This window comes from Oreochromis aureus, linkage group 20, assembly GCF_013358895.1.
Source record: "Oreochromis aureus strain Israel breed Guangdong linkage group 20, ZZ_aureus, whole genome shotgun sequence".
NCBI lineage: Eukaryota > Metazoa > Chordata > Actinopteri > Cichliformes > Cichlidae > Oreochromis > Oreochromis aureus.
The window spans coordinates 3,349,999-3,373,331 of NC_052961.1; the positions used below are offsets into that span (position 1 = coordinate 3,349,999).

Sequence of the window (23,333 nt, forward strand, 5' to 3'; positions counted from 1 at the left end):
CACATTTACCTTTGGTTTCCCGACATTATAAGCCACAATCATTCATCCCATCGACTGCACTATAAATCTTTATTTAGCTGCGAGTAAATCCCAGACTGAACTAAACTGTGATGTCAACAAATTGGCATGGCAGTCATTCACAGTAGTTCTGGCCTACCTCGCTGCATTACTCAGGCTTTCCGAGAGAGCTAACAGCTGCCACATCAGCTCAAGAGGATCCTTTTGCATTGCTCAGGCGTCTCCCTGCATTACTGCCCACAGCTGAGCTGATGCTGCCTGCAGAAATTCTTCCAGTAAATATAACCCTTCAATTATCTGCCTTTGTGTGAGTCTGAGTGCCTTAACTAAGACTCACAAGATGAGATGAAGCCTCTATAGAGCATCTGTGGTTCAAAAGGTAGGTTGTCTATAAATTAGAAGGTTAGTGGTTCTATCCCTGCCTTCTCTACTCGTTGAAGTGTCCTTGAGCACGATACTGAACCTTGGGTTTGCATCCATTGAAGTGTCTTATGGTAAAATTGATTCTGCATAGAACAAAGTGCTTGAATGAATCAGGCTTTTAATAAGAAAGTACTTTGAGTGCTCAAATACTGTAGAAAAGTGCTGTACAAGTATAAGTCCACTTGGCCTTTCCTCTTCCTTTTCAACATCAGGACAGAGTTAACTGGGAGAAGACTGTTTTATTAGTGGGCAGAAATCATCTGCTTGGCCACATTTAACCAAATAAACCCAAATCCTTTCACCCCTGAGTCCACATGAAGTGCGCTGTTTAAATATGGTGAGTAAAGTATTGAACTGTTGATAAATGTTGACTATTTAGGAGTGAACACAGAAACCTGTTTCTCAGTCTGCTTCTTATAAAATAAATGCAAAATAATAATGTTTCATTTATATTTCGAGGCTTCTGTTCCTTTCTAGTTTAACGAGGCTCAGTAAGAACGTTGTGACTTCACATACTTCTGAGCACCAGAAAGATTAAAAGACTTTAGTTGTTGAAGCTCATGAAGCTAAGTTTTCACCTTATTTCATTAAAAATGAAGCAGATTTGAAACCAACTCTTCAGGTCCTTTAAATTCTGTTTAAAATGATTAAATTAGAAACGCATCTGTTGTAAAACGGACCAGAAAACAGCTAATACAAAATGCCATTAATGAATAACCTGGGACACAATTCTGTTTCTCAAATTTAGGATGCCCATCTCACTGCTGCCAATGGGAGTGCAACAGGAAATAACGCACCTCAATGTTGGCAAAATGAACCAAAGTAAAACGTAAAGAACAATTTATTTATTTGTTTTAGGAAATTAGCAAATGGGTACATCTAGCTTCATCACTCCATCACAATCCTGCAGCTGTTACCAAGGAGCAGATAATAATGGTGTTAGCCATTAGCCGTGCATCTTGTCCTCAGTTCAGTAATAAACTTGCACTAAGCTTTTCCTGAGTTCACTAGATCAGTGTGACACAGTGTTGCTTATACTGGACTCATACAGTTACACACTGGGTAAGCACCTTCAGAAGCTGAGGTTGCTGGGAAACTCAGTTACCCAAGCTGCCGTGTACAAATTCATCTTAGGATATCTAACAGTCAGTCTCAAATATCAAAGCATACATCACAGAAAGTTACAAATATGTAATCTGATTATTAAAATGGGGGCAGTGTACTTACTGTGCTGGGTGGCTCTGTTTGGAAGATCTTTGAGGATGTGCAGAAAAACACAATAGCGCAACTCAAAGAGCATCACTTTGCTTTATAACCTCACTGTGAAGGTCACTGCACCATGTGACCCCCTCCCCTGCAGCTGACTGGGCAGACTGGTCTGCTGGACGGTCATAAAAGGCCTGCTGTGGTCAGGATAGAATACCAACTGAAGCAGAACCAAAGCCCCATCTGCTCCCTCCTCATCCCCGTTTTCTCCCACTGCATCCTGGTCTATCTATGGAGACTGACTGGCCACTGCTGACTTTCCCCTCTGTGCTTCTGCCCATCTGTGTTTTGTTCCATCTTTCTGACATGTATTCCATCCAGGCTATCTCTGGGTATTAAACCCCAATTATTCTTTGTTTAACCCAGTGGCGTCAAACTTAAGCTGCGCTGTCAATGAACTGCTGATGTGGTAAATCAGAGAAACCTGTCAGCATTGCTCCTCAGGCTCAGTGAAGCTCCGAGAAATGAATTTCTAAAGGTAAAGAAATGCCAGAGGCTCAGACCTTTAGAAAAATTAATTCACAGAAATGTCCTTTTTATTCTTCTACCTTTTTTTTCTTATAGACCACCTGTAAACAAAAATTCTTATATTGACTGGTTTTAATGACAGCACAGTGCTAAACTCAGATTTTTGATGGGTGAAAGTCATTTGTGTCTTCAGTAGTTAGTTTTCAGTACCTGCTTCTATTTATAGAATATTCATTCACATAAACATTGAAAGCAAAGATGTAATTAAATACAGCCTGAATAATTATATAGATGTGTTGTACACTAACTCATATCAGCAGATTGAGCAGCTATAAATTCATTTATCTGTATGCAGTTTCTAATTGCTTCCCCCATCAAATACTTTGTAACCACTGTGTAACCACATTAAGCTATTCAGTGGTAGGTAGTTCATGGAAACCCATGAACTACCTACCACTACTTTAATTAGAAAATAATGGCATTGGTCTTCTGGGTTTTGGCTTCTGTATCCGTTAATAATAGAAAAGATTCACTCTAAAACCGTGATTGTCTTTTCAAGCAAACACCAGCCTCAGAAGCTGCTTTTAAGCTCCCATCATCCTTCTCTGTTTTCCTCCATCAGTTGCTGACAGTAATAAATAAGGCAATGATGCACATCGTGTTTCACTGACTGATAACCTGACACACTGAGCGAGTCCAGGCAGGATTTGGACCACAGTGGATTTTGATATTTGATTTCTCTGTGCAGAGTTGAAATAATAGATCTGATGTGGGGATTAAACTCGGGGCTTTCAGCTTTGATATTGTGCTATTTTTACACTGAGAACAACCAGCCTTCTGCTGCCTCTTTAAACTCATGAAAACTCAGCTGGCTGCACTGATCGGCTGGTGTTTGAGAACCACCTCACATATCAACAGGCTGGGGAACTGAACATTACATAGCAGTAGGTGGTGTAAGTTGGGGCAGTCACATTATAAAGATTACCAAAAGAATCTGCAGGCTGTTCCCAGAGCTACTGTCCGTGGTTCCAGCTTTGGGCCCAGCAGTACTGTTGTGACGCGCCTGCATCAGTCTTTTCTGATATAAATATGAGGAAGAGGTGAAAAAGGTGGATGGTTACGTAACAAATCGATTTAATATGATGTCGGCCCACACTTTGCAGCCATAGTAGCTTCAGCTCTTCTAGGAAGGCTTTCCTCAAGGTGTTTATGGGAATTTTGGGCCGTTCTTTAAGAATTGCATGTGACGTCAGACACTGATGTTGGCTGCAGTCTCTGTTCTAATTCATCCCAAATGTCTTCTGTTGGACTGAGGTCACAACTCTGTGCAGTCCAGTCAGGTTCTTCCACATCAAACTCGCTCATCCATGTCTTTAAGGACCTTTCGTTGTGCACCAGTGCGCAGTCGTGTTGGAACAGGAAGGGCCCATCCCCAAACTGTTCCCATAAAGTTTGGAGCACGTTGTCCAAACTTTCCTTTCACTGAGAGTAAGGCAAACTCTCCCCCACCTGAAACTTTGCTCAAGTCCAGTGGCAGATAAGCACCGTTGCCTCTGCAACCACCAAACCCAGACTCATTCATCGGATGTCTTTGAATTGTCCAGCAACTTCCACCCTGTCCAGTGGCAGCGTGCCGTACAGCACTGCATCGGATGCTTTGAATTGTGCTTGGTGATGTAAGGCTTGGATGCAGCTGCTGGGCTATGGAAACCCATTCCATGAAGTTTTCTGTTTACTGGTCTTGAGCTAATCTGAAAGCCACATGATTTTGGAGTTATGTAGTCACTGACTCTGCAGAAACTTGGTGACCTCTGCACACTTTGTTCTCTGTGATTTTATGTGGCCTACCACTTTGTGGCTGAATTGCTGTCTTTCCCAAATCGCTTCTACCTTTTATAACACCAGTTCACTGTGTAATATTTGCTAACAAGGAAATTTCCTGACTGGACCTGAGCTCCTGAGAGTGACCCTCAAATGTTTGTAGAAGTGGTCTGCATGCCTAGGTGCTTGACAGCTATGGCCATGCGAGTGACTGAAACAGCAGTATAGTGTATTTGGATATTTCCATGATGGATGAATGGATCGATCTATTGATAGACAGAAGGACAATAGCGATGGCCATGTTAGCATGTGAGGAAGAGTAGAAATACTGATAATTATCTTTGTGTTGTATTGATTTTTGTGTATCATACAAACTGTTGTTTGTGTCATGTGACCTGTTTTCTGAAAGTTGTGCTGTTAAGTATTCCGAGTTAGTGACTTCAGCGCGGAGATAAGTCCGTCTTATGGTGATTGATTCACTGTCATCCTGTCAGCTTTCCTGCCTTGTTGCCGTCCTGTTGGCTGAGCCCTTTGTGACCCTTTTATAAATAAAGGTTTACGCACAAACTTACTGCTGATAACACCTCACATATCTATGTAAGCCCTCCACCCATCCACCCATTCAACCATTCCAACCAGCTGTCTCTCTCATCTTCATCCCTCCATCCCTCAGCTGTCTGACAGAGGAGAGAGGGAATAATTAATAGTTCTTTTTCCAGAGTGCCTTGACTTTTTCTTGGAAATAACTAAGACGCCTGCCGAATTCATGACTTTTTCTCTCTGTTGTGTCCGTTCTTTTCTTTACCTAAACAACCCTTCCACTCCAATCCCAACCACCTTTTAAATTTATGGTTTTTCATCCAACTCGGTGCTCTCTCTTTCTCTCTCCAGTTAATACGCTCTAATCCAGGACAAGTTTGTGTGAAGCCTAAATACTGACTCACGCAGCCATAATAAATCCCTGCAAATGCTCCACTCACACACAAACACACTGAACCACTGACTTCTAAATGCCTTCTTTAAAAATTCTGTTTTGTTTTTGTTTTTTTGTTTCTTGCTGAACTGATGGTCTCAGAAATAACTTTAAAAATATGATTTAAGGGTGAGGACCATATTGCACATAGTGGAAAAATAATGCAATTTCATTTTGGGTTAAACTTTAGCTTCTGTTTGACCCATTTCATATCAATCTGGGTAAAGGTTTAGGACTTAGATTCCTGTAATAACAGTCTCTTTTTCAAAATTGACTCAAAAGCTAAGCTGGAAAATGACTGGAGACGTTTCCAGCACACGTGACTGGTCTTTAACCTGCCAGCTCCCCTTGTAAAAAGCCAGCGTGACGCATTGTGCCAAGGTGCAAATAGCACAGGTAATAGTCTGGTAAATACTCAGAGCGAGTGGCTGGCATGCATCTGGCCTCTGCTCTGGCCTTTCCACTGCCTTAACTATTCAGAGACAATTTAATGTACTGCAAACTCATTTGAAGTGGAACAATCCAGATGCCGCTGAAGTTCAGACTCTCGACTTTAATTAAAAGGGTTGAACAAAGTTATAGCATTAGCTACATTAGCGAATGATTCCTTGGATGGTGCTTTGCAGTTTATATAGACAGTGGCCCAAAACATGCAGTTGAAGCAACCCAGTTGTAATGTTTGCATGCCTCAAACGTTAATGATGACACCTTCAGTATTTCTCAGTCACATTCTTTAATTCTCAGACTTGCAGCGCTAACTTGTTCATCTACCGTTTTCCGTTGTCCTTTTTTCTATATCTTTCTTCCGCCTTACATTCGACCGTTCAAAATAAAATCTCTCTGTAAACATCACACCAGTTAACAGCTATTACTTGATCTCAGTCTTCAGTGTTGAAGACGAAATTAAAGGCAAGAGCCACAAACAACAGACAACGAGAGACAGACACAAAGGAAACACATGTATCTGAAAACAGTTGCATTTTAACAGGATATCCATTAATCATGTTAGTTTGTCCATTTACATTTGGGCCCCTGGGTATAAATTAAATACTCAGCATTTAATGCAATAATGCAGTTTTCTATTTTAACTCTATTATGATGGAGGACAGGACCAAAATTATGAAAATGTTTTTATTGTGCAAACATTTATGGGCCATTTCGAATGTAGTTTAACTTTTAAATGCAGATTGACACATAGCACTTGTGCATAGTGTTAATGCCAGGATAATACACTATAAAGTCTAAACTTAAACAGCTGTCAGACCAACCACGGCGCTCTCATCCTGCCTTCCACACACAGCCCAGTGTATCCCAGAACAATGGGTGGATGCTATAAACTTATTTTAGTCAGAAAACACAGAGACGCCATGGGAACCCCGAGCTAGTCCCCCCAGTCCCTCGCTGTCACTCAAAATGGCCTCACAAACACAGACAGGGATGTAAATGTTAAACCTCCTTTTAATTAAAGCTAAATTAACTGCAGTAGTTAGAATGCAAACGTAGAAGCAGTGAGCTGATGCTCGTGTGACATGACTCACAATCCTAAGATGCATTCTTGAAATAATTTTCCATCATCCAGCCCGAAAAAGTAGAAAAATATAAGATGTATGTTCAAAGTTTTGTTGTTCTGTGGATTCTTGGGTCACATTTGATTTGATTGACAGAAGCCATGTTTCTATGTGATTTGTTCTACACATGTGAAGCAGGCTTCTCTCTGTTCCTTCCTTTCACAATAAAAGTCCTTTACATGTACATCGTGAGTTCTGTTTATAAAATGACTTTTAGAAAGATTTCAAAGCAGTTTACAACAGATTCTTTATTTAAGATAAAATGTTAACTTTGATTTTAGTAGTTGTGAAAAAGAACATTTTAATTTTCCTGAATGATTCTGGTTTAGTTAAGAATGTCTAATATATACTTATTAAACATAAGATTATGTTCCCCTTATCAAAAAACAAACACTTGGAATTACATTTTTATACTTAGTCACATATTTTTAGAGTTTTAAAAGTATTTAAATAATTGCCTGACAAGTAGTTTGATCTCTGGTGAGGAGTAATATCTGAAGCGTTTAAATTGTACCTTATAGCTTTCACTAAATGCAGTTGTGCATGTACGGCTGCTGGTGTTGATCGATGATGTGACTGGTGATAGAAGCAGAATCAATAATGAACCAAAGGAAACTGCAAAAGCTACCAAAGAGTTTCTCAAGGCAAAGACGTGGGGTGTTTTTCTGTGTGCCAAGTCGGTCACCTGATCTTAACCCAAAATAGTGTTAATAACAAAGACAAATATTAAATACAAAACTGATCGATCTCCAATGTGCTAGATTTAACTCCTAATGTGCTAGTTTTTGTTTTACAGTTTTGTTTTGTTTTTTATACTTTAGGTATTTCTAAGTGTCTAACTCAGGGGTAGAGGGTTAGGGTGTATCCCTGGATACCCTCCAAGTTTCCACCGATGCATCCATCGTAGAGCATGAACAGGTGTGCGACTGAGTGAACAAGACTTGTAGAAAAAGTGTTTTGAATCCAGAATTAGAGTAGGAAAGTGTTATATAAGTTCTAGTCATTTAAGATGAATGCTCACTGTAGGAGGAGAGGTGAGGGTCTCTGGATTCTCGAGACAACAATCGACTCCTGGTCTTCTCATAAAAGTCACTCTACAGTTTGTGGATCAGGAGGATCAGGAGGTGTGTAACAGTCTGCTGTTTTCCACACTACACCTCTCTGCGTAACAAGGCCTAATTCAGTCATGTAATTGTAACTGTGGGACACATTAAGAAAAATATCACAGAACAGAGCACCGACTCGTTTTATAATCCAGGGTACCAACACGCCCCCGTGTTGTAAAAATGAGTTAATCTGCTGATGTGTCTGCTGCTTAGTCTCCTGTAAAATAATTTCAGCTTCTTTGCTGCTTCATTTTCTGTGATTCTTTGAAGCCTAATTAGCCAGCAGCTGCTGCTGCCTGACAGTGAACAGCTGGAGGGGATCGATCCAATCAGAAGCTGAGATTAGTCAGACCGCAAATGTATCCAAAACAGTTCAGAAATGACCTTGACCTGAGGTCACAGACGCTCACACAATAATTTCACATCACTTTAGAGAACTTCACAATGACAGACTCACTAAAACTGAAACTGTCATGTTTGTAAAGAAGCCACACACACACACACACACACACACACACACACACACACACACACACACACACACACACACACACACACACACACACACACACACACACAGAGAGAGTCAGGCAGCAACTGTGGTCAGCATTCCTCTGAGGCTCCACACCAAAGCTCAGTAATCCTTCACTCTCTCTCACACACACACACTAAAAGACACACATCACTGCTACAGACCAGGAGATTACCTGTTGTTACAGAAACGATGTATCTAACCATAAATATTATTTTTATGCCAGATATTGCACAGGCACTGTACATGCACAACTCTCTCACACACAGAGCCAAATGAACTGAGAACAGTAAACACTATTTATAGCCTGCACAGAAACACAATCTCACTGTGTGTGTGCTGTTTACAGATCCACGGGTCACGTGTTGCAGGAAGCTGATGGTGGAGTTTTGGCTTTATGGAGAGCTGCCGCTCCACTTCCTGTTAATCCAGTTCTAAAGAAAAACTGGCTGTGCTTCAGTTTAGGACACAGTCAGGCCGTTTGAGACGATCCTCAAAAATTAGGATTGAATACATTGAAACAGCTCGTGCCTTAACAAAAACAAAAACAGCTAAAATGAGTTTCCCATTTTTTCTCTGTGTTGCTCCCGCGTTCACCTTCGGTCACTCGTCATCACAGAGGTTGTTGCACACTGTGAAAGGTTTTCCTGGACGTGAATGAAAAAGAGACTCTGAATCAAAGTCTTTAACAGTTTACATTTAATGAAATAACATTTTTCTGAATGATGATGATGTCATTCTTTTGCATTTGATGGATCGAAATATATTTTTTCTTTATCTTTTTATGTTTGTCAGACCTTTTTAATTTCATGCATTTTCAACTGACTTTTGAAAAGAACTGATGATGTTTTCGTTTCCCTTCAGGATTATCTGTGAGTCCTTTCAGGTTTATCTTCCTGTTCTCCAAACAGGTTTCAAAAGCAGCCGGAGTAATAACAATTACAATCCAGACCCAAAACTTAAAGTGAAACCATTTAACTTTAATATTTGCATTTTAAATCTAAAACTTAATTGTTTGCATTAAATACAGTTCATTCAATGTAAACGTGAGAAAACGTGGGTTTTCGTCTTCATACTTCTGACTCGTTTGTTTCTCAATGAAAAAGCTAAATGACATTTCTACTCATAAATCCATCATCCAGCGTCGGTGCTGGTCTGTTACAGCGTTAAAGAAAAACAAACCATATCTTCTGTCTGATAAACATTATCTCACATAAACCTTAAATCCTACAAGTTCCCCAGATGTACAATTTAAAAAACCAAAAACACACATGTGGGTTCAGCTCGCTTTACAAACAGAAGCACAAATGAAATTGGCAAACACAAGCTGCATGTTTCTTTCTATTTACATTTTCTTAAAATTATTAAAGTGAGTTGAAGGTTAGTTTTACAAACACACATTCACACACGCAGTTTTTATGAAACTTGGTAGAAACTTGAGCACATCCCAAAACAGGAAGTTTGTAGTCGTTTTGCTCCTTCTCTTTATCACTAAAGCCATCAAACATTTTGTCTAAGTAATAATTTAAATTGAACTCATTTTCTGTTTAGATAAAAAGAAACAGAAGAAAAAAACAAAACAGCCTGAGGTTTTCCAGCTGCAACATGACGCTCCCAGTTTTGTCTCACTGCATCTTAAAAACCCAAAGATGTGACACAAAATGCACAAACCGCTTCCTACAGCACCCCCTACTGTGTGGATGCCGGGATCTACAGTTTATTTCTCGTGAAACGAGTTGCTCATTAATGACAACTAATATCTGTATTCAAGTAAACAAGAACAGATTTCTGAGATATTAACAACTAAGAAGCTAGACAATAAATTAGACATTTCTAAGTAAAGCCGTCTGGCAATTCAAACATTTCTTCAAACCAGGTACTTGATGTGGACATTTGTGTGTTATAGTTTGTTATAGTACACTTGGGTCTGATCGATGGAAGTTTTTCATAAGTGGGTGAGCGAGAGGTTCACAGATGTCCACGTGTCTACATGTTTTTCCTTTTTTTGTCATGATCTACAGAGGCTTGAGAATTTACTAGTTACCCACGCGCCCTTCAGGAAGACTTAAAGCCTAACAGGAATCAACTATTCTGTCTCCGGATGTTTGTGTCAGAGCGTAATCGCCTTGTGTTTCATATTTCATTTTTAAGACACTCACCCAGCCCACACTGATCTCAAATGACTTGTATAACTGTGGCAGACTTGTGACGTGCTAGCTATGTCTGCAAAGGTTCTCAGTCACCCAGGTCATCGTAGTCTAAGGAGCTTGGAGGGAAAAGCATCTGGACTTCTTAAAGTTACTTGAAGTTACTTGTTTCACCTCTCATCCGAGAAGCTTAGGGCTTAAAAATCTGAGACTCTCCACCATTTGCCCTTAGGACTGAAGAAGCTTCTCGGAAGAGAAGTGAAATGTCTTCAAGAAAATTAAAGAAGTCCAGACGCTTTTCTCTCCAAGCTTTTCTCTCCTGATGTGTTAGCCAGTTATTATATCAATATTTCTTTGAATAAGAGCCAAACAAGAATTCTGACAGCTGCGTCCGTCTTTGGCTTTGTGTTTCCTGTTTGTGCAGCAGCAGCTCATTTTAATCTCGCCTCATTTTACTGGTTAGCAACGGACTTTCTCTTCAACTTTTGTTGTTTGATTGTTGCTGGCAAGGATTTTAGTAGATTATAGCTACCTTCTGGTAGTATCAGTGCGCCAAACATACATTTTTATAATTAAATTTTGTTTTCATGGAGATGAATATTATTAATTATAATAATACTAACATGGGGTTTTAGCCGGGTCTTAGACTCCCGTTAGGGCTTTTGTTCTCTCCCTGGTTGTGAAAGGTTCCAGATCTGATTTAAAACAGTTTAGCTGTGTTTTTCTGAACTTACTTGTAGGCTGTTTTCAGACAGCTTCGTGTTAGTTTAGCAATTAAGGAATTACTTTAGAAATTATTTTTGGACATGCTGTGCAACACACTGCATAAATAAAATAGCCATGTGCTGGTTAATTTCTTTTATTCATTATTCACTTGAAGCCATACATATGTGCTGTTTCCACGAGAAGTAAGCTTAATAAAATACACTCAATTTAAAATTGATTAGGTGGAAAGAATCCCTAAACTTCTGCTGCACAAAGAAAACTATGGCTACCTTATTTATGTATTTTTTTTTAAACTGGGCCGTGAAGAACGCCAGAGCAGAATCCTTCAAAACACCTGGAATGAGAAAATTTAGGGCTAAATTTGTCGTGTGACCTGAGCCGGGATGAAGCTGCAGGTTTAAGAGAGTCAGATCAGCTATTCCGAGTAAATTATTGTTATCACCCAGCAAACATTAATATTATCTGCTGACAATCAGAACTTTAATCTGTTGGATATTTGCCGTTATGAAACTGTGAAAGCTGCATGTGCTTCAGCTCTTCTAGTGTTTCTGTCTTTGCGTCCATCAGTCCAGCTGGATGGCTTACAGATCTAGAGATGACCATGTAGTGAACATCGAGTCCGTCTGTGTGCCAATGTGTCGAGTGTCTTTATGTTTTGTAGATCTGATGGTTTCCTCCTGCGGCGCTGGGAGGCACCGCGCCGCTCGCTCCGGCCTGGACGTCGACAAAGCCCATCCTCTGCCTCCTCTTCCTCTGCTCCGTCATCTGCGCACACACAGAGAGAGTCATTAAACGCCACCCAAGCGGTGATTCAGTGTGTCTATATGTGCTGCTGTGATTAGAGCTTTGCTCCTCAGTTATGGTGCCACTAATATGGTGCATTATAAATGTTGTCCTGCTAATCTGACTCTGTGAATGTAGTTTAAAGATCAGCTTGCTTATCCTGGATGATAAGGTCACCGGTTCGATCCCCGGCCTTTCTGTCTTGGTCGTTGTGTCCTTGGGCAAGACACTTTACCCTACCGCCTACTGGTGTTGGCCAGAGGGGCCGATGGCACGATATGGCAGCCTCGCCTCTGTCAGTCTGCCCCAGGGCAGCTGTGGCTACAACCGTAGCTGCCTCCACCAGTGTGTGAATGTGAGCGTGAATGAATAGTGGCATTGTAAAGCGCTTTGGGTGCCTTGAAAAGCGCTATATAAATCCAATCCATTATTATGAATTTCTGCTTTTAATCAAGGGATAATTCATGAATGGATAAAAGTATGATCAGCATTTAGTTGATTTGGGCTGCAGTGTTAGGATGTTGTGGGGTAGAATATTCATAGATTTATAAGTGCACCAACGATTTTTCACATATTAAGCCTAATATTTTGACCTATCAGGGACTTTTTGATTGTCTGAGGTAGCTGTAACATAACTTAAGATGGAAAACATACCGCATATTTGGTAATGATTGCATATGATTGACTATTTCATCCAAACTCTTGTAGCTGAGCCGACTGGTAACCAGTTAACCATGGCTGATGAAAGTAATTATGAACTGACCAAGAGATTCATGCAGCTTAAAAAAGTTAAAGCGAGCTGTAATTTGTCAAATCAAAGTCAGTTTGTTATTGTCAGTGCATATGTCACTTTGTGTGCAAATACCTGCTCTTTGAGCTCCGTCAGCTGGGTGGTCAGGGTTGTGACCACCTTCATGGTTGATACCAGTTTGTCCTGTAACTGCCTCATCTCGTTCTGCTCGCCATCGCTGTCTGTTACCACCAGCGACATGGCCTGCATCCGTGGAAACCAGTCCAGGTTGTTGTTCTGAAACAGCAGCAGAAGAAGCAGTTTATTTGTGAACCTGAAATCACAGCCATGTCACTTTTCTTTCTTTAAGGTTTCACACCTTGATCATGTGAGCCACGTAGCTCTCCGGTCCTGTGTAGTCTGTCTTGTTTTTCTCGCGCACCAAAACGATAAAGTAGAGGTAGTTCCAGATATTGTGCTCCAGTTTGATGTGCTCTTCGAAGGACACTGTCTTATTGTCAAACTTGTCTCTCTCGAGCCCTGCAGAAGAACAAAGAAGACAAAGGTTCTTAAACAAATCAACTGTTAGCCGTTTGGTTTGTTAGTCACATTGTGAGGAACGTCTACAAACCGCAAATGAAACATGTTGTTTTCAGAATTTCTTCCTTCTTCTGCTTCTCACTCCTCAAGTCTGCAAACGTGTCGATGATGACACCGAAGATCAAGTTGAGGACGATGATGATGACGATGAAGTAGAACAGCAGGTCATACACAACTCGAGCAGGAAACAGTGGCTCCTGAACACAGAGCCGGGAAATGTATTTAGCCTTCACTCTGCACTAACTTCTTACCTGATGATCTTTTATCTATTTTAAAACGTAATCTTCAGAGCAACTAGCATTTATAGTTCTGTAGTTTAAGATAATTTTTTAGTAACAGCAAATTTAAAAACCAAACTGCACCTTCCTGTGGCAGATGATAAAGAAAACATCAGATAAAAGCCAAAGATGTAGGCTGTGCATTTTGTTATCGGAGAGCAGCGTTCAGGTAAAAAGTGTTTCGTACATTCTTAGATGGTTTGCGGAGGACGTCTCCCACTCCTCCTCCATTCCTCAGTCCGTGGTTCAGCACAGTAACGATACACATCAACAGAGTGTCGCATGCTCGCTCAGAGTTGGGCTCCTCTGAATAACACACACACACAAAGACTCATTAAGGACATTTAACAATTATCAAATACAAAGTCGGTTTAAATGTAAAGTTATGGTGTGTAAAAACTTTCACCACTAGTTCTGTTTATCTACTCCTCCCAATTGAAGTGCATAATCCCAGCTATGGTGGCTGCTATAGCACAAACATGCTTTAGTGAGGCAAAAGAGACCAAAAATATCAAACTTCAACTGTAAACAATAACTGCCATTGCTGGCATATTTCTACTACTGTTTGGAGAGGATCTGTATCCACCCCAGAGTTATTCCTTTTCGTAGAGGCTGTCAGTGCACTGTTTACCTCAGCTGTCAATGCCGCATAAGAAGCATCCACATTTACTCTAAAAGAGCCTTTAAAAACTTTGTGAAAGCAGTCGGATACGAGTCTGTAAGTGAGTGAAGCTCACTCGTGACCGATGACAGCGATACTAAGTGAGTTATTGAGGATATGCTGAAGATTTGTTGGAAAATTTGAGGAAAATCTAATATCGCAATATTTTTTGGATATATATATCGCAATATGTCTTGAGCCCCAAAGCCACTGGTAACAGGGGCAAAGGGGGTGAGCTGCAGTTTAACCCTCCCTGAAGTCAAGGTTTTTATATAGATATCACCATGAAAACCTCAGAATCTCATCTAAAAGCTCATATACACCATTTCTACAACCACCAAACACAGCGAAAACAACAAACAATTAAAAGAGCAGTAACAAAGCCATGAACTCACTCGACTTCATGTAACCAAACAAACGGCACAGTTTCTAAAAGCTGAGATCTCACAGATTCCAAAACTGCAAGTTTTGTCACACTTCTACCAAATTTCACTGAACCAGCTACAAATATGCTTCACATTCGATAAGCAATAACATGCAATCAGACTTGGGCGTGCTACTAACCCTAACCCTATGCTATCATTTTTCTGTAAAGCAAATTTACCTTTGGGTATGAATAAAGTAACCTTAACCATTTTCCTTCATTTCTCTTGCCGATAGCCATTGTAGCTCGTATTACAGCTGGTTTATTTAAGGTTTTCTTTGGTGAGGGGAGATGTTCGCATGCAGAGTTTAAGAGTCTTAATGTTGCAGTGGATGACTTTTCGGCATGTTTTGCAATTTACCCCATTTTGCTCTACATCCTCCTTCTCAAATCCAAACCACATGATGACTTAATGCATCTTAACGCTGGTATTGCATCATTACCAGCTTTAAGAAACTTTGAGTGCTCCAGTAGAGTAGAAAAGCGCCATATAAGAACCACCCATTTACCATTTTATGGCTCCAAAACATATTTTTGAATTTGCCACTGTGGATAAACACTATTCTAAACTATCAATTATCTAGTTGGAGACATTTAGCTCCCTGTCTATACTTGGACTCCAGTAAGTGGTGGAAATTGGACAATTGTATCTATTTTAGTTAGCTAAAAGAGTTGTTTTCTAATACATGTTGCAAAAACTGATAAGTGTCAGTGACCATGTGTTGATGTCTCTATCTCTTACCTTCCTCTTCAGTGTTGGTCTCTGCAGTGCAGCTGACTCCGTCTGCAGAGCACGACTTGAGGAAATCCTGAGAGGCTTCACTATTTTGAGAAGCTGAACAGGAGACAGTAACTAGTACCGATTACGGTTTTGGTATGAGGGTTAATTTTAACAGCTGTGAATTTACCTGCAGCGATCTGTGGCAGCGGGTCAACCTCCATAATGAAGTCCTCCTTCAGGAAGAGGAAGCCCACAATGGAGAAGAGGTACACAAGGATGAGAGCGAGCAGCGCCGTGAGCAGGATGGAGCGCCCGTTACGCGTCACGCTGTTTATCACGTTTAACAGAGTCTCCTCCCTGTAGATCAGGTCAAAAAGCTGCCCCAAAATGAACACAGACATTTAGATTTTCCTTCCTACCACAAACAGCACAAACACCTGACAGGTCGCTGTGTCTGCTGTTTACCAGGATGCTGTAGAAGAGCTCGTGAACGAAGAGTCCCAGTGTGGACGTCAGGACGTATGCCAGGTGATAGAGGAACTCCACATCCATCACCATGGCCTTGTACCCCATAATAAATGTGCCGTTGTTCCCCACAAAACTCACCACAAACACCACTTTATTGATGAGCTGGAAATGGACAAAACATGGACAGCACAGTGGATGATCAGGCTGGAGGTGTTGTTACCAAAGAGATGTAAAAGGACGCTGGCCAATTGTAAGAAATAAATGCAAGAAAAACAAAGTATAAAATTACAGAAAAAGTTCTGGTAGCTCATTTAATAATAAAACATGGCCTGATTCTGGCCCTCAGACCATATGTTTGACACCTCTGATCTAGAATTTTCGACTCTAGAACTATAATTCAAATCTAGAGCTCAAAAAGAACAGGAGAATATTTTCCTTTCAGGATACAGTCACATCTGATAAATATAAGCAAAGCACGTGTTCAGTATCTTCACAGTTTATCTTTTTTAATCGACCAGTTCACTGATCACCAAACTTAACTAAAAAACAACATGAAATTATTATTTTGATTTAAAAAAGAAAACATTCTTCATCAGCTCTGAATAAAAGCTAGAAATGTAAACAGTGAATCAAGAGTTTAAATATGTAAATATTTAAAACGGGTACTGAGCCATGCTAAGCTAATAATACCCAGGGTGCAGATGTGTAGTGTGGTCTTTTCTTACATTAAGTGTTCCCAGCAGTATGAGCGTGTTGCCAATGCCTAGGTGGTAGATGGACCTGAGTATCAGAGCGACGGTGAGCGGCGTGAGGCCATAACGCTGAGAGAACAAACCCAGGACGGAGAGACCGGTCAGGACCCAGAACAGCATCAACAACAGAGAGTCGTCGATTGCACCTACAGAGGAGAAGAGCATCGTTTTAGGTGCCACGTCCTCACCTCGACCAGTCCTCCACACTTTCCCCAGATCATGACAAAAATGTTCATGTTCATGTGTTTAGTAATATTTTCAGATCGAGCAGGACTTGCAGTAGTACCTTGTCCGGAGTCGTAGGGGTAGAAGAAAGCGATGATGAGGTTGATGAACAGGGCAAGTTTAAAGGAGATTGTTCCCCACAGAGTCATCCTTCTGGAGAACCAGTACAACACTGGCATACCTGCACGAGCACATACACGTTGAGCCTGAACACACTGTTGGGTTTTGAAATGTTGAATCCAAGTAGAATTGATGTGAGCGCCTGGATCACAGGGATGAAACCTATACAGATCACACTGAGTGCAGGTACTCACTCCTCAGCTTCTTCTGCCACTCCATTTCTCCATGCAGGAATGAGGTTTGCTCGAAGAAATGTGTGACCTTTGATCCCTGCTCATCCAGCTCGGTGGTGTTGAACACCCTGACCTTTGACTCCTCTGTCAGAAACTCACAGATGGGATGAACGGGAAACACAATCTGCTCCATGCTGCGGTCCTCGCGAACAATCTGGGCACAGACAGGCACGCAGTTTAGACAACGTCTTCTACACAGATGATAAAAACTCGATCCTCTCTAAAACATGACCTAGAGATGAAGTTGACAAACTCAAAGAAAGCACATTTTCATAAGTTACAGGGTTTCTTTTGCCCTTTTTGGGTTATGGATAGTGTAGATAGACAGGACAGAGAGAGGAAGACATTCAGCAAAGGGACGCAGGTCGGACTCGAACCCGGGCCTACTGCTGTCCTCCCATACAGCGTATGGTCAGTGACTGAACTGCTTAGATTGTTGTGACTCAGACCAGGACAGAGTTGTATAACCGAGGAACAGAGATGCTTGTTAAATAAATAATTTGAAAAAGTTACGTTTTACCCGAACGATCAAATGCCATTTTGTGCTATTTGATAAAGAAACCACAAAGTATTATAGTATTGATGGCTCAGGATAAAGATGTTTATTTTAGTGGTAGTATTACCTCTATCTGTGAAGTTAGCTGCTCGTAGTAATCCAGCGGGTCCTGCTCCACCACAGCAGCTGGAGCTGAGGACTTCAACATCTGGGACAGAGGCCGGTTGTTCAGGTTCAGCTGCAGACACACAAACACAGCATGGTGTCAGTTTTAGAACTTTACAACTTGACATAGATGGATGGATGTTTACCATTGAGGAAATGCCCTCCTCTCCCTCTTTAAGGTTCTTTTGAGGTTTTAGGAGGTTGTGAAGGACTTTGTTGTGTCTCGCCAGCTGCAAAAACACATCAAGAACTTTATTTTGACCCTAACCAACCACAAAATATCATGAGCTTTTCCAGATAGCCAATAGGAAATTGTGTTTAGTCACCTGCTGAGCCAGGATGTAGATGTTGTGTCCCACCTCCCGAGGAGAAACTTCCACCTCCACCCCTTCACATTCACTCTCCTGGTTGTAGGCCTTCTTTATCACCTCCACCTGGCACAGTGGACATGTACACACTTAGATTTTTCTTGCTTTTCAATAAGATCTTTAACAGCTGCTTTATGGACATGTGGTTCAGGTTCTGACCAGCTCTCGTGGCCGCAGGTTCAGCAGAATCCTCTCTGCGTTCTCACTGTCGTGACGACTCTCCATAAGAGCCAACAGCAGCTTGGAGGCATTGTCCTGTCGAACAGTGGGATAAACAGCAGTCAAACAAATGGACTGAGCCGTTTGTCAAGTACTAGAGACAACCAGTTCTATCTTTACACAGACAGGAATGATATTTGTGGAAATGCTGACTTAAAAGCCTGGAAGCAAACCCACATATTAACTGGAGAGAGTTTGGATAAATATTGGTGTTTAGTTACATTTTATCACCTCCTACACTGCGCCTCAGATTACAAGTTTAAACACAATTACATTTTAAGCAGTGTTAGATTTCCTGGTGCTTCGTTTAATGCACAGAAACATGAAAATAAGAAAAATGTCTGCAAACTTTTGCCACTATGGTGTCACTACACTGGACTCTGTCTAAATGAAAAAGCTGAATCAGTTTTACCTTCAGCTGCAGCACCATCTCCATCCGATAGCGACATAGAGGACTGATGTCATTCAGGATCAGAGCCGTTATGATGTCGATGCCGTTGGACTCGTGGGTCACGATACATGTCTGAAACACAGAAAACAAATGTCTGTGTGAGACAGTGCAGTAAACAAAGGACACCTTTAGAACGTCTTGAAAATGAAAAACTAGAGGACAACATCGGGTCTTTTCCTCTGTTGTGCTGGCACTCGTGCTACTTTGGTGCCTTTTGAGCCCATGTTTTGAGGTTTCTGGGTTTTTTTCCAATGGGTGTACCTTTCTTGTCTGGTAGCAGACATTAGCACTGAACAAAGGGACTGCTGATATCCTCAACTTTCTCATATTTCTAGTAGTAAGTACCGTCTTACATTACCAACCACTGGCTTTGTGTTACATGCAGCTATATCGATCTGCCCAGACTAGGAAATGGAAATCACTGGCCACTCCTTACTGAGTAGTTACCCCAAAAAGGTCCCCATAAATGCACAGTAATGCAACCATCTGCTTTACAGCAAATGCATCACTACTGACTATGGACAGTTAACCTAACAAGCATGTCTGTGGACTATTGGAGGAAGGAAATCCACACAGGCAGAGCGAGAACACTCAACTTCCAGCTGCAGGTTTGAACCCACAGCTGCACCACCTTGGCACCTGTACTGCCAAAGAAAAGTAGAAACCATTATTTCCACCCTGTTGTTCTCATGTACCTGGTTCTCTTGGCAGGGTCCTTGGCAGTACTCTGTAAGTGTTTCCAGGGTCTGAATGATGAGGTGGACATTTGATTCATTAATGTACAAGCCCAGCAGGCCCAGGCCACCCGTCGTACTACCACACATGATGTCCAGGAACTGAAGCGTCTCGCACACAAGGTTGTAGTTGGCTTTGTTATTCTGGCAACGCAGGAAGTTCTGGAAACACAAAGTCACAAACTTGAGCCTTATATTTTCTGTATGTGTGCTCACATGAAGACGATGCTGGGGCAAACAGGTAGCTTTACTTCCTGTACTGGCCTCTAACAGACGGTGGTAAAAGAACTGCTTACAGTGGAGAGAAACACATCCAACTTTTTCTAAAATCTAAGTAGTAGATATGACCTTTTTGTCACGTGTTTAACGCTATAAAATCTGTAAAAAAAAAAGGCTCAACACTGTTCAGTAGTAAGCAGGAACTGACCTGTAGGTCGTTGTTGTGGTTCTCACAAAGCAGCTGTAGGAACCTCAAGATCGGCTTCATGATGGTAACAGCTGGTCCCATCTCTGTCTCCACCTCCTTCTGTTCTTCAATAGGTTGAGCTGGCAGAGTGGAGGCGCCTGGGGCAATGGGCACCCCTGGTACCAACAATGGATGACCCCCTGTACCCGGAAGTACACCCAGAGTGGTGGAGCCACCTTTAAACAGTAAAATATTATTACAAACATCTTTCAGAACTCAAACTTTTTCGGAGTCTTATTTTTCCCTTTACAAAGGTGCATAATACAAAATTGTTTGTTAATTAACCCTTTAAAACATCATATCAAATCAAACTTGATCAAAGTTCCTGTTAGTGATGCCAAACCATTGATTACAAAACGGGGTTTGATCATATCATTATCAAATAAATCTAAGGAACCCTAAATATGGATTTACATGAAAACTATACAATAATTGGATTCCAAAGATGTGTCCTCAGAAAACTGTACTATTTTCAGATGACTCACCGTTCTCCAGCTTCTCGTTGGCCTTGTGTGTCATCTCTCCAACATTAACAGAAACCGTTGCTTTAATGTCGGCCTGAGCTTCTTTCATTCTGTCATTAAACACTTTAAAGAACTTCTCTGACTTGTTGTCACCCATCATCAGTTTGTAGAAGGAGTTCTGCATAAGAAGTGGACAGAGTCAACAAACCAGTTTCACACGGGACCAAAAACCATCCAAACCAGTCTAAAACCATGCCTAGAATGAGTCAAAACTAGCTCTGAAACAGTCTTTGTTCTTAAACAATATATAAAAGAAAGTGAAAACTAAACCCAGCGAACAACCACATCTAACCAAGAACCAACTTATTTCATTAAAATGGTCCTATTGCCAGTACCACATCCTGTGATCTCTGGATCACCTATGTTGGAGAAAACGAAACTACGCAATTTAAAAAAAAATGTGACCATTCTTGTCTCGGATCTATTGTTTTTTCACATTTGCTGTGTTTTTTGGTTTTTCCTGTGCTTTTAGAACAGACTTGGCTCTGTAATTTCACAACAGTGACTAAAATGAGCAAAGAAACGTCTCCTGTCTGCTACCTGTATCTCAGTGTTTCCTCCCTCCAGCAGACAGATGGCCAGCTGGATGCTCTCCTGGAAGATCTTATCATTCTTGGTGCTCATCACCAGATCTGTGAACAGCTTTGTTCCTCCTTCGCGGTCCAGACGACACTGGATTGCTGCTACTGCCGCCCAGTCCCGCTCCTGTTCACCGCCTAACTCACAGAAACAAAAATACTGCATAATATAGCAGCTTGTGCACAGACAATACAGATTGTAGCATCATAGACGCATTAGATTGGTATTATTGTGTTAAGTAAATCATGTTAAATAAACGGTGTCCGGGGGAATCTCCCCCCAGACTTGGATCAGTGAGCTCAGTGGTTCTAATTAGCAACACTGAACGCACCGACACATAACTTCCAACAGGTTATAAATTAAATCCAAGTCTGGGGAATTCAATTCCTTCTTCATTAGTAACTATATAAATACACCAAAAGCCTTTAACCCAGGGTCCGCTACAACAACATAAAACATGATAGGTGGTCTGAGGATTTCATCCTGGTACCTAACAGCAGTCAGAATACTGCTGGCCTCCGAGGATATACATGACATGACAAACCTATCAGTGTCAAATAGGATGTGTCATCATGAAGGAGCTGGACTACCTGTGCAGCAAAGACACTAGCAAAAAGCAGCACTAGAGAAAAATCAGTAAGGAAAGATAAAGACAGAGAAATGAAGCCACCACCTGCAAACTCATCCTCTTTTTGGGTTCGTGTCCAGTCTACAATTTAGTTTAACAAAGCAGGTGAAATGGATTTTGGATGTTTTGTGCTTCTTCACTGAACATAATGGCATTCCTGAACTTATCTGTCTGTGTTATACTGTTATGATAAAATGTTTCTCACATTTTATTTGGGCAGTGTTTATTATTTCCTCTGAACAGTGTCCGTATGAAGCAGTTTACCTGGAACTCCAAGTTCAGCCAATTCATTCTTCTGGTTGGTCTTCTTGTTTGGAAACAAGTAGTTTTGCAGTAAAACTTTCCGCAGCACCATTCCCTGAAACAAATCATTAGAAAGTTCACTCAGTCTCCATCCTGTTACATTTAACTGAAACAAAACCAAGAAATAAGCCAAAGATTTCAGTTTGGGGAAGGCTTCATTCATTAACAGTGGCAGCAACAAGGCCTGGCAGAAAGGCTGACAAACGGTGAAACAGATGAGAGAGGGTGGGGAACGCAAACACGAACAAACAGGTGTATGTTCGAGTGAAAGGGGAGTGTTTGGGTTGTGGCCCCATTCCAGATAAATGATCTCAAATAAAATAAGCATAGATATGGAAAAGCTGCAAAAGGACCAAAGAAAAATGACCACAACAACACTGTGGTTTTTTTAAATATATTTGTTAAGGATATGCCTTTGTTGTCCGACCGTGGTTGATTGTGGTAGTTCAGCTACTATTGACTCACCTTTTCATCAAAGTCCAGAGTCCTGATGAGCATCTCCTGCAGAGTCTTTAGGACTTTGATGCACAGCTTCTCCTCTGAAGACATCAGCGCCTTGGTGTGCTGGATCAACCTGGACAGCACACAGACATCATAATTCCCCTCATCCCTCTGTGACGGTGTCAGTGCTCAAGCATGCTTTACACTCAGGTGACCTACTTGGAAATGAATCCTCCGGACTCGCAGCGCTGTCGAACGTCGGTTCCTTCAGGGAACAGCAGCTCTGGCTGATGGAGAACGTCCACCAACACAGAGAGCTCAGCGTTCACCAGTGGCTTCAGACGCTCCTCCAGAGTGTTTATGATGTCCTGAGGAGGATACAGAGGGAACAAGGGGAAATACAGTTTACTGCAAGTTAATGTAAAATAAAAAAGTCTTTTTTTTGGTGTGCCCCTGTGCACCTGCAACTTCTCTATGATGTTCTTGTAGTCCCAGGGGTTGGTGGGAGCGCTGGGGCGGATGTGGCGGGAGGAGGATTTGTAGTTTGGATTTGTGCGTGACAAAGAGTTCAAAGCTGAAGTGGACAGCATGGAGTTGATCTGAGCCTCCAGTTCCAAAGGCACAGAGATGGAGCGACTCTTAGCTGGACAGAGAGAAAACTTTATTTAGTCTTCAAATTTCACAAGACTGAGTCACCTTTTTTAAGCAGGAATGTGAGGGAAAACCTTGGGAATCATTCATGGCTCAGACGTAGTGCGGTGCCAGGTTTGTTACCTGTCACAGCGAGCGTCTTGATGCAGGCCTCCACCTGCCCTCTGTGCTGCTGCTGCAACCAGGGACAGTCTAGCAGCCTGACGGACGACTGAAGCAGCTGAGTCACGATGGTGTGATGAGTCTGACAGAGACAGAGAAGCAT

At 41.5% G+C, this 23,333-nt stretch overlaps 1 protein-coding gene across 1 annotated transcript in view; it reads right to left on the reverse strand.

The window, feature by feature from the left end:
* Positions 1-8,851: 8,851 nt before the first annotated feature.
* Positions 8,852-23,333, reverse strand: part of itpr3 (inositol 1,4,5-trisphosphate receptor, type 3) — an 86,952-nt gene continuing 72,470 nt past the window's right edge. The window contains exons 37-61 of the mRNA XM_039604455.1: positions 23,192-23,312; positions 22,879-23,060; positions 22,637-22,785; positions 22,442-22,550; positions 21,938-22,031; positions 21,007-21,182; positions 20,428-20,584; positions 19,904-20,118; positions 19,438-19,638; positions 18,704-18,814; positions 18,232-18,327; positions 18,031-18,138; positions 17,851-17,934; positions 17,667-17,777; positions 17,005-17,197; positions 16,752-16,871; positions 16,439-16,611; positions 15,711-15,875; positions 15,433-15,622; positions 15,267-15,359; positions 13,627-13,745; positions 13,193-13,358; positions 12,941-13,101; positions 12,697-12,858; positions 8,852-11,813 (exon numbers count right to left, since the gene is read on the reverse strand). Coding sequence (XP_039460389.1) covers positions 11,697-11,813; positions 12,697-12,858; positions 12,941-13,101; positions 13,193-13,358; positions 13,627-13,745; positions 15,267-15,359; positions 15,433-15,622; positions 15,711-15,875; positions 16,439-16,611; positions 16,752-16,871; positions 17,005-17,197; positions 17,667-17,777; positions 17,851-17,934; positions 18,031-18,138; positions 18,232-18,327; positions 18,704-18,814; positions 19,438-19,638; positions 19,904-20,118; positions 20,428-20,584; positions 21,007-21,182; positions 21,938-22,031; positions 22,442-22,550; positions 22,637-22,785; positions 22,879-23,060; positions 23,192-23,312 — 3,573 coding nt within the window. The 3' untranslated portion in view covers positions 8,852-11,696. The remainder of the gene's footprint in view (positions 11,814-12,696; positions 12,859-12,940; positions 13,102-13,192; positions 13,359-13,626; positions 13,746-15,266; positions 15,360-15,432; positions 15,623-15,710; positions 15,876-16,438; positions 16,612-16,751; positions 16,872-17,004; positions 17,198-17,666; positions 17,778-17,850; positions 17,935-18,030; positions 18,139-18,231; positions 18,328-18,703; positions 18,815-19,437; positions 19,639-19,903; positions 20,119-20,427; positions 20,585-21,006; positions 21,183-21,937; positions 22,032-22,441; positions 22,551-22,636; positions 22,786-22,878; positions 23,061-23,191; positions 23,313-23,333) is intronic.